At 37.8% G+C, this 13,283-nt stretch overlaps 1 protein-coding gene across 2 annotated transcripts in view; it reads left to right on the forward strand.

Annotated features, from left to right (window-relative positions):
* The first annotated feature begins 282 nt into the window (after positions 1 to 282).
* The window catches only part of APBA2 (amyloid beta (A4) precursor protein-binding, family A, member 2), a 46,614-nt gene continuing 33,613 nt past the window's right edge, over positions 283 to 13,283 (forward strand). For both annotated transcript variants that reach the window (XM_009321562.1, XM_009321563.1), the window contains exons 1-2: positions 283 to 1,251; positions 12,422 to 12,502. In XM_009321562.1, the coding sequence (XP_009319837.1) occupies positions 283 to 1,251; positions 12,422 to 12,502 (1,050 nt within the window). The remainder of the gene's footprint in view (positions 1,252 to 12,421; positions 12,503 to 13,283) is intronic.

Consider the following 13,283-nt stretch of genomic DNA (forward strand, 5'->3'; position numbering starts at 1 on the left):
GAATACATTTAGCATAAATGTAGAACCTTCTCTTTATCTGTTCCTTTCAGCGTGCAAGTTATTACTTTGATTTCATGGTTCCATAACACGAGCATTTTACAAGTTAGCTGTCTGTGAATCTGGTTTAAATATCTACAAACACATCCTTTTTACCAAATAAATCTATCAGTTTGTTTCCTATTAACATCACTGATCTCTACTGATGACCTTTTCCTGAATGTGTGTTTTTCCATCTTCCCTACAGTAATTGCATAGAAATGATTGTCTTATAAGGCGTTGGCTATGGCAAACAGGAAACGTCAAAGCACTACAGCCAGCATGCTGGATCACAGAGTGAGAGCTTGCCCTACTTCATCTCACAACAGGGAGCCTGAAAATGAAGAGAGTGACCTTCCTATTGAAGATTATGCAGCAAAGGAGGCAGAACTAGCAACTGTCAGACAAGGTAGTCCTACACCTGTGGAACATGAGTGCAATGATCATAGTGGAGATGGTGACTCCAGCTCTGACTATGTGAATAACACCTCTGAGGAGGAGGACTATGATGAAGGCTTGCCAGAAGAAGAGGAGGGGATCACATACTACATTAGATACTGTCCAGAGGATGACAGTTACCTGGAAGGAATGGACTGCAATGGGGAGGAGTATGGTCCCCATGAGGAACACCATGTTGAAACGGATGAATGTCAGGAAGCTGTAGAAGAATGGGCTGAAGGTAAAATTCAGCACCAAGATGAAAATGAGGTGGCGGACAGGCAAGAGTGGCAGGAAGGTCAAGATAATGGTGTTCAGATTTTGGAGGATGAAGTGTCATCTTTGGAGATTCAAGACCAAGAAGAAAACATGCAGTATTGTCAAAGTGAGGGCGGCTATCCGGACTATTACCCAGCAGAGGCTAATGGAAACTCACAGGGAATATCACCATACCATTCTAGAAAAGAGGATGCAGAGCTGGAAGAGCAGGAAGAGGACATTGACCAGATTGTAGCAGAAATCAAAATGAGTATGAGCATGAGCAGTATTAATAGTACAACAGAAATGAGTCCAGAGCACACTGGGACTGAAAACATTGCACATGACTATAAAGAGGCTTGTTCAAAGGGAGAAGCTGTTCACAGTGCTAACAGGCATGAGGGGAGGCCAAAGTCACTGAATATCCCATCTGCCTCTAAGCACAGTGGAGATGTGCCTAGAGGTTTTAAAGCAAAGTCAAGAACCCCAGAGGACAGACAGAAGTGGCCGCAAGAGCAGGTATGAGGTTCTGTTTAACCAGACTGTCAGAGGCATTATGCAATTATGTTAATTATTTATTCCAAACAGAATTAGAGAGCAATATTTTTTACTTTTTTACTCTGTACTGCATTCACAGCTGCATAATCACATTGTATGTTTAGAGAAAGGTGCTGAATGTAGTCAATTTAGGTAGAGAACTAGGAAAGAGGTTTTGCAGAGAACAGACAATTTAAGTAAAACAAGGTATTGCAGATGCATGGGGCAAAATTAGTTTATTTACACTATTTTTATTCTGCAGTGGCACACTAAACTTAAAACTGAGGTCAGCGTTGAAATAGTTGAAGGGTTTTTTCCATTAAGGGCTCCTGTTCCATTGCCTTAGTGGGTGATTTCTTTTGTTTTCAATAGAACGTGTGCCAAGGCTAGATACTGTATATGTTAAAAACAACTGCAAGAAGTGCCTGCATATTGCTGTGTTTTTGTACTAGCTGGGCATATCTTGACCTTGGCAAGAAGGAAGAAATAGGAGCTTTACTTGTACCAAAAATCCTGTTAAGCAGTTTTATCACAAGAATGGTCTCAATGTTAATTTAAACCATGCATGATCTTTTCTTGTTCTGATGTTGAGTGCCAGAAAAAAGAATCTGGGAATGAAGCTCAAGCTTTTCTAGAGAAACAGTGGTGTGAGGTTTTCTTTTTTTTAAAGTTTCAAATTGAAGGTGCTTACTTCCTTATAGAGAGACATAGCTAATTCCCTTTGCTCTAAGGTCAGTTTAAAGCTTTGACTTTGCATCTCAAGTTATATGCAGCTGAATATTAGTTATCTTCTGCAATGAAGAGAGATCTGCCTAAAAGAGGTAAAACATAACATGTATTTAGATGACAGACTAGTAAGGATAAGTGAATTATTTTGCCTTATCTTTAATTAAAATGCTTTATTAAACTTCAGAGGTACAAGTTTTCTGTTTCAGCTTTATCAAATCTATAAATATGATTTTCTGTAGTTAAGTGCCCCACAGTTAAACAACTTAACCTAGATGATTCCATTAAAAACAGACATTAAAATGTCAATTCCTCTGAAAAACGGTAAAAGGAAATAAAATGTTTAAGTATATGCTGATGAAACAGGTTGACCTTTATAATAATTGTGAACAAAAAAAAATCTTAGGGGGATATTTTCAGATTCCCCATGTCTGCTGCAAGTTTTTAATATTCATTTCTACATTCTATTTTCAGAAGTATAAGTAGAACCAAATTGTGTAACATAACTATATTTGGTGCCTTACTGCCAGCACAAAAGTTCTAGCTTGTGTGAATAAGTTTGATGATCTTGAATGGTTTGAAGAGTTACTAGGTATTGGCTAGGAGCAGAGAAGTCTAGTTAGCATGTCTCAGACTAATGATGAACTAGGTCTTTCTGGCACAGTACACTAGTAGCTGCTACTGGTAGTGTTGCTGCTTGTAAGTTTTGAAAGTATTTGCAGAACAAGAGAGAAGAGGAGCTCTTGAATAAGAAAGTCAATGAATTCTTCTATATGCTTGGAAGAAGTTGTTGGGGTTGTTTCCTCTGAATGATTGCTAATTCAAAACAGAATTCAAAATAGACTTTCATTTCAACATCTTTTTATACTCTTTCAAAGTTTATTTAGCAGAGGTTGAGATGAATTGCATTGTATCTTTATTATTCTTGCCAGACTGCTAACAACTGGGGGTTTTGTAACACCAGGATATTGATATAACTGCCACTGGTGTAAAAATAAACAAAGGGACCCAAGTATTTCTGAGTTGCCTGTCTGAGCTTTAATTGGCCCAAGACTGACTGGAAGTAACAATGCCTTAATCTCTTTTAATACTGGAGGAAGTGCTGCTGTGATAGGTAGCCACTGGCTGGCATGTAGCCATTGAGTTTCTACAATCACTCTTCATAAAAACCACAAACTATTGTCTAATGGGTAGAGCATTAAATAATACACACTATTTCATTCCTTCAAATATGAAGAGAGAAAGGAAAGTAGTTTCTCAGCCAGAAATACAGCAGTACAGGTATCCATTTCAGTTCAGCATGAAGGAATAAAGAAACTGGGTGACAAGACATGCATTTAATTTGTAAGAAAGGAGACAGGACAAAGCTGCTGTGGGCATCTTCACTGAAGAGAAGAGCACATAGGCCTCCAAGGCATAAAGGTGTGAAGCAGCATTTCTTATGGAAATACAGAGGCTCACAAATGGAGACATGAGGAGATTCTCCCCTCCCCCACCCCAAGCCTCCAGGGATATAAAAGAAAGATTAAAAAGCAAGTCAAATAATCTTTGGCAAGCATTACTTGAATGTGTTTATCATAACAAGAGTGGTCTTATCTTGCTGTGTTCTTTTCAGCTACTGCAGGTTGCTTATAATACTCAGCTTTATCTAAAAATCAGGCTCATTGTGAGGGTATTAGAATAAGACTACAGTATCCATTTCTGCCAAAGCAAGCTTTATTCTTAATAGGTCCTTAAACATCCTAAACCTTAACATGAGGTGTGGCTGGACCTTTCACATAGATATTGGACCTCAAAGATTTTAAATAAAGCACAGAGGATTTTCTGTGTTTCTTCTGGGGCATTCAATTCTTTTAATATTCACTATAAAATGTCTAAGGGATGGATGCAATTAGTGTGTCATCTAAATGAACCTGTGTCTCATTTGTGAAACTGAGGTAGTCATTATTTTAATTACAATAGTTAAAGATCTTACATAGGGAAAGGGGAAAAACCCAGGGCCACTGTCAGTAGATTTGCATGCCAAACTTACTGTTTGCAGAGAATTTGCTTGGAAGATCCTTGGTTTTATCATCTTGCTAAAAGATTTCAGTTATTATAAGTGTGCATCACACAGTACAAAATATCATGGTGAGAGGCATGACACAGAAGCATAGATATTGCATATGGAACACTTTTTTGCCCCAATTCTTTAAGTAAATGTAGATTTGAATGCTTTTAAGTTAAAACAAGATTCTGTGTATGTCAGTTTTTGTAAACAATAAGCAAACAGGAATGTGCATTTTGTGGTTTTATGCACATACTGTGCTGTCCTTAGCTTTTTTTCATGTTTCTGCTCCTCTCCTCCTTTTCTGCCTCCCATAGGTGGTAATACTGCTGCATAAAATTTCAGTTAACAGTAACTGATACGCAATACATTTTTACAAACCTTTAAAAATATACAGTTATTGATTCTTAGCCCATGATAAATGCTAGCAGTTGTCTTGCATACAAAATGTTAAAACACCAGCAGACAAATGCTATTTTAAAGATTCCAGTTGCTAGGTTTGCTTTCAGCAATTAATCACTAGAGAACAATAGTCACTTCTAAGCAAGACCCAACAATCTACAGAGGATGGAAAACAAAGTAAGCATCTCATTTTACTTCCAGTGTGGCTCAGTCTCCAGTCTTAAACATATATGCTCACCGTGAAAACTTGGGGGATATATGAGCTTGCTTGTATGAGCCTTTATTTGTAAATACCTCTAGGGAAGTGCAGAAGAGAATTTGCACTAGACAAGCCTGAGGGAAACCCAGAATACATTTAGAGTGTGTATTTGCTCTAACTCACTGCTTAGCACAACTTTTATTTCTTGCAGGTTTTCTGTGCTTACGTTATTTAAGAAAGGCATTACATCCATGAAGTTGAAACTGACTATTTTGGGCATTTTATGACACAACTCAAATTTAACAACTTCCTCAAGCTAGGAGTTTCCCCACCCCCATTTGACATCTTAGTCATCTCAGACTGAGACAATTGTTAATGTATCTGACACATGGAGAAATTTTCCTTTTTGCTTATAACTTCATTTTATATGTTTCAGCTTCATGCAGAGAAATAAAATATGGTCAGACACCTTATTGATGTAATTCTTCTGAATTAATATAGTTTTTATTGTAAAATAAACATGAATTAACTAACAGGTATATCTTTGGGTGGAGTAAGGAGGAAGAGGAACTGAATGGGTCATTCAACTGATACTAGCATACAGTATGACTAGAAATTTTAAATTGATGTGGTGTTCCTGAGCAAAAGTAGTTGCTGTTGACTTGAAGTTTCTTTCTTTTTTGAATACTATTACATTTGCGTAGCTTCAAGTTTAGCTAGAATATTGTTGGTTTGGCACACTAATAATCAACCTAGGAACAGGTTTACTAGGCAGAAAGTGAGTAGTCTCCTGTTGCAGATGAGTGCTTACACCACACAAAATATGAACAAAGGCCTGGTCTAAACCAAAGCTAGAACTACAAAAAGCTTGTCTCCAGATCAGTTCACTGCAATGTATCCTGTCCTGCTTCCTTCCCACAAAGGAGTATGGTATGGGGCAGTCCCAGGCCAATCATGCTGCTCCCTGATAGCATTTGGAACTTTAGTTTCTACTATTGCACCCGTAAGACATCTGCAGAGAATGATGGCATTGCCTACTATTTTACTAATACTAAGTTAATGCTAGCTCTATGCTGTCAGGTAGCATAATTAAAGAATGGTAGAAGCAGTCAAGAAAAAAGTTCGCAAAACATCGGACAGCAGCTGAAATAATACCAATGGAAGATGTCTTTTGCACTAATGGGACTCATAATTAAATAATTGCTCCTCTCTGGAACCTCATATGTAGCAGAGTTTCCCCTTTTCATCCCAAATGGAGTCATACTTTTTATGAAATACTGGCACTGGCATGGCCTGAGAGCTACTTCTGATGAGTGGAGACTAAAGATGACTATAGGACTCAACACTTGAGCATTGAGGGTCTAATCAGCCCTTTGTTCGTGATGTCTCATCTACTTACATTTCAGACTGCAGACTCCTGAGTACGCTTATTCTCTCCTACCCTATTCAAACAGATCTATTTACCAACAATAAAAGATAAGGTTTTTAGCAGCATCAACACCCTACCTTCATCTATAACCTTTTGAAGAAACAGGGATTTGCCATTATCACCATTAAGAAGGAGGACCTTAGAGGGAAGCCTACTTTTTAATGATGCTGCCTGTGACACATGAATCCTATTGCTTCTCATTTCTTAATCGTACTTTCATATCACTGGCATACATTTGAGAACCTAACCAAATATGCTTATACAAACTCCCCTGATAGGGACCCCATGAGCTTCTGCAGTGTTAGTCTCATTTCACAACTTTCGTATAGGCTGAGCCCTTAAACTTTTTCAACATGGACGTTGAGAGACAGATAAAATATCACTAACAAAAAATTTGTGAAAGAAAATTTTATAAAGTCTTCTTTTTCGTCTCTGTTCTCCAACAGCTTTGCACACATCAGTGCTGCTACTGTGTTTTATTTACCTGTACTAGTAGAGCTCAGTATTGACAAAAATATTGGAGGTTTATTCCCTTCTCTTGGCATGGACACAGTGCTCTTCTGCTGCAAAGAGCCCAAATCCAGGAGTCTTTTGTCCATAAAAGATCTCACCCTTAGAACAGTCTGAAGCAGGTAAGATGAGAGACATTTTAGAAAACCTGTATCTTAGGAATGTCTTACTGGAATTCAGTCTGAGTATTATGGGATGCATTTGATAGAATTTGTGGAAAACACAAATGGGTGTAGAGCATTAAAAAAAGCTTGCTGCATTCTCCCATGCGTTCTAGGCAGCTGTGGGGCAGAAATATTAAATAGTATTACTGAGTGACAGTTCCCAAACTTAGCAAGTCTAAGTACTTACTGAAAAGTGCTAAACAGTCCAAACATTCTCAAACAAAAACAGTTTCTCTGTGCTAATTGGCTGAGTCATGGCTTTTTAGCAATAAACTCCCAACACCAGGAGGCAGCAAAATCAATGCCTCTTACTTAAAGATGCATTAGTAACAGAGCCTTCTCTGGGAAGTTTAAAGCAGAAGGCAGCATGTACTCGAAATTACATCTGCATAAAAAATGCACCATTCAGTACAGCTATTTCTCTGAAACTCTTATCACGGCTGGTTCTCAATTTTAAATATATGCAAGGACAAAAAGCTTTTAGTTCTTTAAGATGATAAAAATCAATTGGTGATTGTTTTAATGTTTAGTGGAATTGGATAGAGTATTGAAATTCTTTTGTAGAATGCTTAGGTCTCTAAACTTACTTTGACTCCTTCTCTTTTCCTAATGCCAGTTCCATACTCTAACTTGACTTGCTTACTTGGAACTGCTCCTTTCTACAAATATTTTCCTCTTCACTTCTGACATGTGCTAGCACCATCTCTAAATTAGCACCTAAGTAATGGAATCTTTGTGAGAGAATAGAGTGTGAAGTCTGGCTTTTTTTTCTGTGACCAAAATCAGAAGTCCTTCAGCCAGTCAAGAACTGCCTCGTTCAGATTCTATCTTTGTAAGTGTATCCTGCTGCGTCAAATTGCTCCCACTGACACAGCATGGTACTGATGTTACAATAACTAATACAGCAGCTCAGTAACGGTACATTAAGCCATTCTGACTACACATCACCAGCATCTACGAGAGAGGTTATTTCAGTCATGTAGTTTAATAGCAATAGTACCACCATAATAGACTTGTTACTAGGTTACCATCTCTTGATTCAAAAAGATGTTTTAGATGCACCTTGATGAGTTTCTATAAACGTAGTAGTGTTTAAATATCAGGAGGACACATGGCCCAATGATAAACTGTCTTCAGAAACCAACAGAAGATCACAGAAGCTGAAATTAGAAACTGAAGTTTTGTCCTTAAGTGACAAACATACAATACCCATTTGCTTTACCTTTGTTCTAGAGAGAGACAACAAACCTGGATGAAAAGTCAGTTAGATCTGTTGGTTTACTTGTGCAACAGTTAACTTAATCTAATCAGCCTACCACAAAACATCTCTTTTCCAAGAAGGTTTTTTCCTCCTGGAGCCTACCACAAGGAACCTTTTTCAATTGGAACCTAACACAAAACATTTCTTTTCCAAGAAGCTTAGTAGTCTTCAAGATGAGTTTCAAAATACATAAGCCAGTATATTGATTTCTGAACACATTATTTGATAACATTTGAACAGTATTGCTAGTAAAGAGATTGGCAGGTACAGATCATAAACCTCATTCAAATGTTTAAACATAGTAGTAAAGCCTTACCACGCCTTTGAGCTGCACTCAGTGCTTGCTTACCAACTCTTTACAAAGAGGGTTAACAATTCTAAAAAAACTAATCTTTCATTCCTCTCTCAGACAAATCATTCCTCTGAATAAATCAAGAAAGGGACTAACCTGCTGGTTTCCAGCAGAATGTTCTCCAACAGGAAAGTGTTTCATCAGCACCGAGCACCACAGCAGCATTCAGAATCACAGGTGGCAACTTTGAGGAGGACCATACTGCTGGGATGAGCTTTTGACTGAAAAGCTAAACAGCTTACACTGGAGTAAACAACCAGTAGCATTTAGAAACAGCAGAACTCAATTGTTACCAGCCCCTACTTACAGCTCAGAGGGTCTTTATAGTGCAGGAAGGGGTGGTTATAAAGGGGGCCTGGTTGGCTGGGAGGGGCCCTGCAAGATTGGTGGGAGGAGGGAGGCCCAGGTGGCCCCAGGCCTGGCAATTAGCCATCAGGACAGGGCTAGACAGGGCATGTGTAGAGCTGCAGGCTTATTTCTGAGAGATGTACACAGACAGTTCAGTGACCTCGAATAAGTAGAGTCTGCTTTTCCTCTCAGCCTAAAGATGGCATTTTCTGCTGCCTCACATGCCTTCACATGATGCTTGACACTGCCTCGGTCCTTGCTCGGAGGCAAAAGTATTAATAACGCTACACCTTTAATATTTTTATATCTTGCCTTTGCAGAATCTGTCCTCTTATCAGAATCTTATCCTAGGCTAAGAGACTTTTAACACTGTACATCTGTGTTAGTGTGCAGTCAATTCCAGATTTCCAGTTTAGCTTTAGGTCCTATTCTAAACTGCAAGTCAGAGTATAAAGTATTTATAATACCTTATAAGTGTTTTCCTCAAATGTGATTTTTCTAGCTATAGTAACACTTACTTACTTAAAACAATAATCTAAATTGGAAACTCTGTAAGAAACATGAAGAAAGCAAGTATCGAGTATGATAATTTATTTGACATTGGTCAGATCACCTGGGAGCATGAACCAACTTCCAGCCCACACTGAATACCAGAATTTATGTTTTCTAAAAATGACTCCATAAAGAAGCTCCAAAACAGTCCCTTCATCCTTGGTCTAGAAGCATCTCCTTCCATATGTACAAGACTACATCGTTTGTAACTGTGTATGGGAGATACAGTCGTACCTACTCTGCATAGTTCTCTCTTTTGACACTGTAAGTCTTATGGAAAGAAAGGGAAGCCCTTCTCCTTGTACTTCTTTCTGCCCTTTCCTTCTGGGATACCATGTCACCAAACATTTTTTTAGCATGAAGATCTCAACCCTTACTTTGTAAAGGGTCATTGTAACAGCCCACATATTTGCAGGCAAATGTTGGGCACAGAAAGTCTCAGACAGGCACAGCTCCCCTTACTGACTACTCAATATTTCATGCTGTTGATGAAGGGACATAGGGTGTGCTACACTTCAAAGTTGAGAAGATCTCAAGAATGTGATACTACATGCAGCTTTGTTTGGAGGAAGTGCTCACAGTGACGCCATCCCCTGCCCATCACAACACTTTTAAAGAACAAAGCGTTAATAGATCAGCCAGAGGTGGAACATATTGTGTGCACAGATGTGCATAAAAGAAATGGAAGAATTCTTTGTACCTGAGATTCTGCCTAATTAGACTGCGGCTCCTAAACACATAGGCGAAACACCAGGGGAAAAAAAAAAAGGGCTTAATGTACAGACACCAAATAGTAAGTAAAAAACATTTCTTATATTCCTTGTAGAGGTGAAGTGATTGATCCCAACTCGTCATGTATTCTGCACAGACTTCTCTTTGGAACCCAGCCAATACACAATACCAACATGTATAGTACATATGTGACACATATATACTGTATATGTGACTAGGAAACAATGAAGAAGCAAAGCTTGTTTATATTCCTAAAATCCTGAAAATAGGAACTCCAGTAAATTACAGCTATGTATAAATCAAAAATGAAATGTCATCCAAGTGTTTAGTCATATTTTATATTAAGACTATATGGAATTATATATGCAACTATTACCAAAGAGCATGATTGGTATTATGATCCCCAGGGCTGAATAGGTCCATCGACATGTAAGACGGAGATACATTTCGATAATGTTTACGGCACCCAGGGTATGCTTACTAAACCAGTCAACCAATTCTTTCTTTATATGCAGGTGCATTTTCAGTTCAGCCAAGTGTGTGGTAATCAGAACTGACAAAGCTTTAAAAGTATTAACATTGTTGTGCATATTGGAGTTAATAATTTGCTGTCCCTGTTTGCAGTTTCATGTATCTTTATTGTGGCCATGTCATTTTCCCTGCTTCAAGTGTATTGATCTAATCCTACTATTTTAGGGAATAATGTATGATTATTATGCTTGTTTTATTAAAGCCCTCTAGATACTTGCTTACCTCATTAATATATTTCACTGCACATCAACACATATTGCTCCATATTAGCTTAGCCATGCAATATAATTAGATTTGTCTTGTCTCAAACAGAATAGCATTTATAAGCAGGGATATGGTAAGCTGCTTAGCTACTACAGCCATGTAGACAGGGCACTAGTCAGTGGGTCCCCAAGTCTTGGTGCTCTATGTGTCTCTCAGTCCTTTCTTTCCTAAAAACCTGCTTACTACTAGGGTGAATTTTTGCTTTGTGTATGTTATCTTACCTGAGGATTAGCATTACTGAGCTAAGAGCTTTCATGTGCCTGCTTCATTAACACATTTTGTTCAGCGGACTAAATATTACTCATAGGGAATAATTTGTCTAGAGATGAACATGCATACTTTTCTTTGATTACAGCTACATATTGCATTTGAAAGTCAAAAGACAAAGGAGTTGTGTTCACATGTAACATTCAGGCTGACCCTTTGAAATAATACTGGCTCAGTGTTTTCCATTTGCACAGTTGTTGATACAAGTTCTTATTTGTGAAGCCTTACAATGACAGTGGCATTTAGGCACTCTTTTTTATACATAACGGGGAAACTGAGAAAAAAGGAAAGTGAAATATCCTAAACTATAAAAATTTGTTCCAGAAATCACCTTAGTTTTCCAGATTTCTAACACTGAAACTCTGAGTCATGAAAACTTCACTTCCTTGGTACGTATGGGACATGGGCGCTCCCTGTGCCGGGTGCTGGTGTTCTGTGACTTGTGTCAGGTCTGGAGAAGAAATTCTGCCCCTGAGAATATTGGAACTTAGAAGAAAAAGAGTGTTCTGTGGTTTAAAAGGCTAAGTATTTTCCTTGTGTAAGGTTTTATATTTTCCTTTTTACATTTATTCAGAAGCCTGAAGCTGTGCTGCCAGCATCCTGTAGATTTGCTTGGCCCAAAAGGAGGGAGATACCATGAGGTATCTCCCATGAACAGAGAATCCTATATCCAGTGCTAGGATTCTGTTTTTCAGATCAGAGTTGGCTGTTAGGACTATTTTGATTTTGTTCAGTACTGAGCATAAACACATTTAAAAATTCTGACTTTGGTTTCTGAACAATCTGAACATGTCAGCATTTGGCTTAATTTCATGTGAAAAATTTGCATTGAAATAAAATCATTTAGTTTAAATTTAAATCAGTAGTGTAACTGGTACTTTATGATAATTGAAATGTCTTATTATTTACATCAAAGTACATCTTTTATTATAATTAAACAGCTCAACATTTTTATATGAATCTCATATTTGCTAAATTGCAATAGGAAATTCCAACTATTGTATCGCATTATGATATTTCAATATCAGTAATGAATATTGATAAATATTCACATAAATATATATAAATACATACGTATAATATGCACATAAATAACTACATATAAATACATATAAATAACTACATATAAATAACTACACAGAACAGCTTCATGACCAATGACTGTCATAAAATAATGGAGAACATGTTAAATACAGTTTTATATGTTAATGTTTTATGAATTTTTATTAAAGTTTTCTGAATGTTATTTAATCTGGTGAAAATTTTCTGACTATCTTTGCACCATGGACTTCCACTGAAATCTGTACTTTGTTTTGAAGATTTTCAGAAGACAAAAGGATTTGAAATCCTTTCTCTTTTTTCTTATAGATGTGCAATGGTTTAGAGCAGCCAAGGAAGCAACAGCGTTCAGACCTCAATGGACCGGTTGACAATAATAATACACCTGAGGTAGGTACCTTAGGCCATTAGGCTGTTCTGCTGCCTGTCTTCCTGTGGTCAGGCTTCCAGGAGGGAAAGCAGGCACCGAATTCTCAGCTTTTTCCCTCTCACACATGTATACTTAGGCTGTTTCTTTTCCTGAATGGAGAATAAATACCACATCTGCATAATCCGAAAAGTCTTTGAACTGTACCCATGAATCTGTTGCTGTCACATTCATTTTATGTAACTGTCCATGGCATGTACTCAAGCCTAAAATTTTCTGATGACATACAGAATAGGGAGAACACTTCAGAAATTCTCTTTTTGGATTATTGGAGAGCAAAAGAAGCATCAAAAAGAAATCGGCATCTGCTTTTTTTCTTTCTTCACCACCCCCCCGCCAAATGTCAGTCTTTGAAACCAAAGGACTGCTTAATTCCCACAGCAATAATTATCTTTAAATAACCCCTAATATCAAGCACATCATTCAGTGCTGAGGGCTGAAATGATTCACATCTTTCTGAGTGGCCTCTCTGGTAAGATGTGTCCTGGCTCAGTCAGCTGTGAAAAAGATGCAGTGATAGGCAGACCTGCTCTTGTCACTGAAGACTGGAGCAAAGAAGACGTCTAAGAATGCAGAATGAGGTTATGCTTGAGGCTAGACACAATGAAATGAAATTCATGGCCTTAAACGTAGAAGTCTGTTATCTCAAAAACATATAATATATTTAGTCTGTAGCCTGTTACATTAATGAAGAGGTGCATTTCTAAAGCCTTTTCCCATAATGGAGAAATCAGCCTCTGTCCT

The sequence above is a fragment of the Pygoscelis adeliae genome, unplaced genomic scaffold (genome assembly GCF_000699105.1).
Source record: "Pygoscelis adeliae isolate BGI_AS28 unplaced genomic scaffold, ASM69910v1 Scaffold183, whole genome shotgun sequence".
NCBI lineage: Eukaryota > Metazoa > Chordata > Aves > Sphenisciformes > Spheniscidae > Pygoscelis > Pygoscelis adeliae.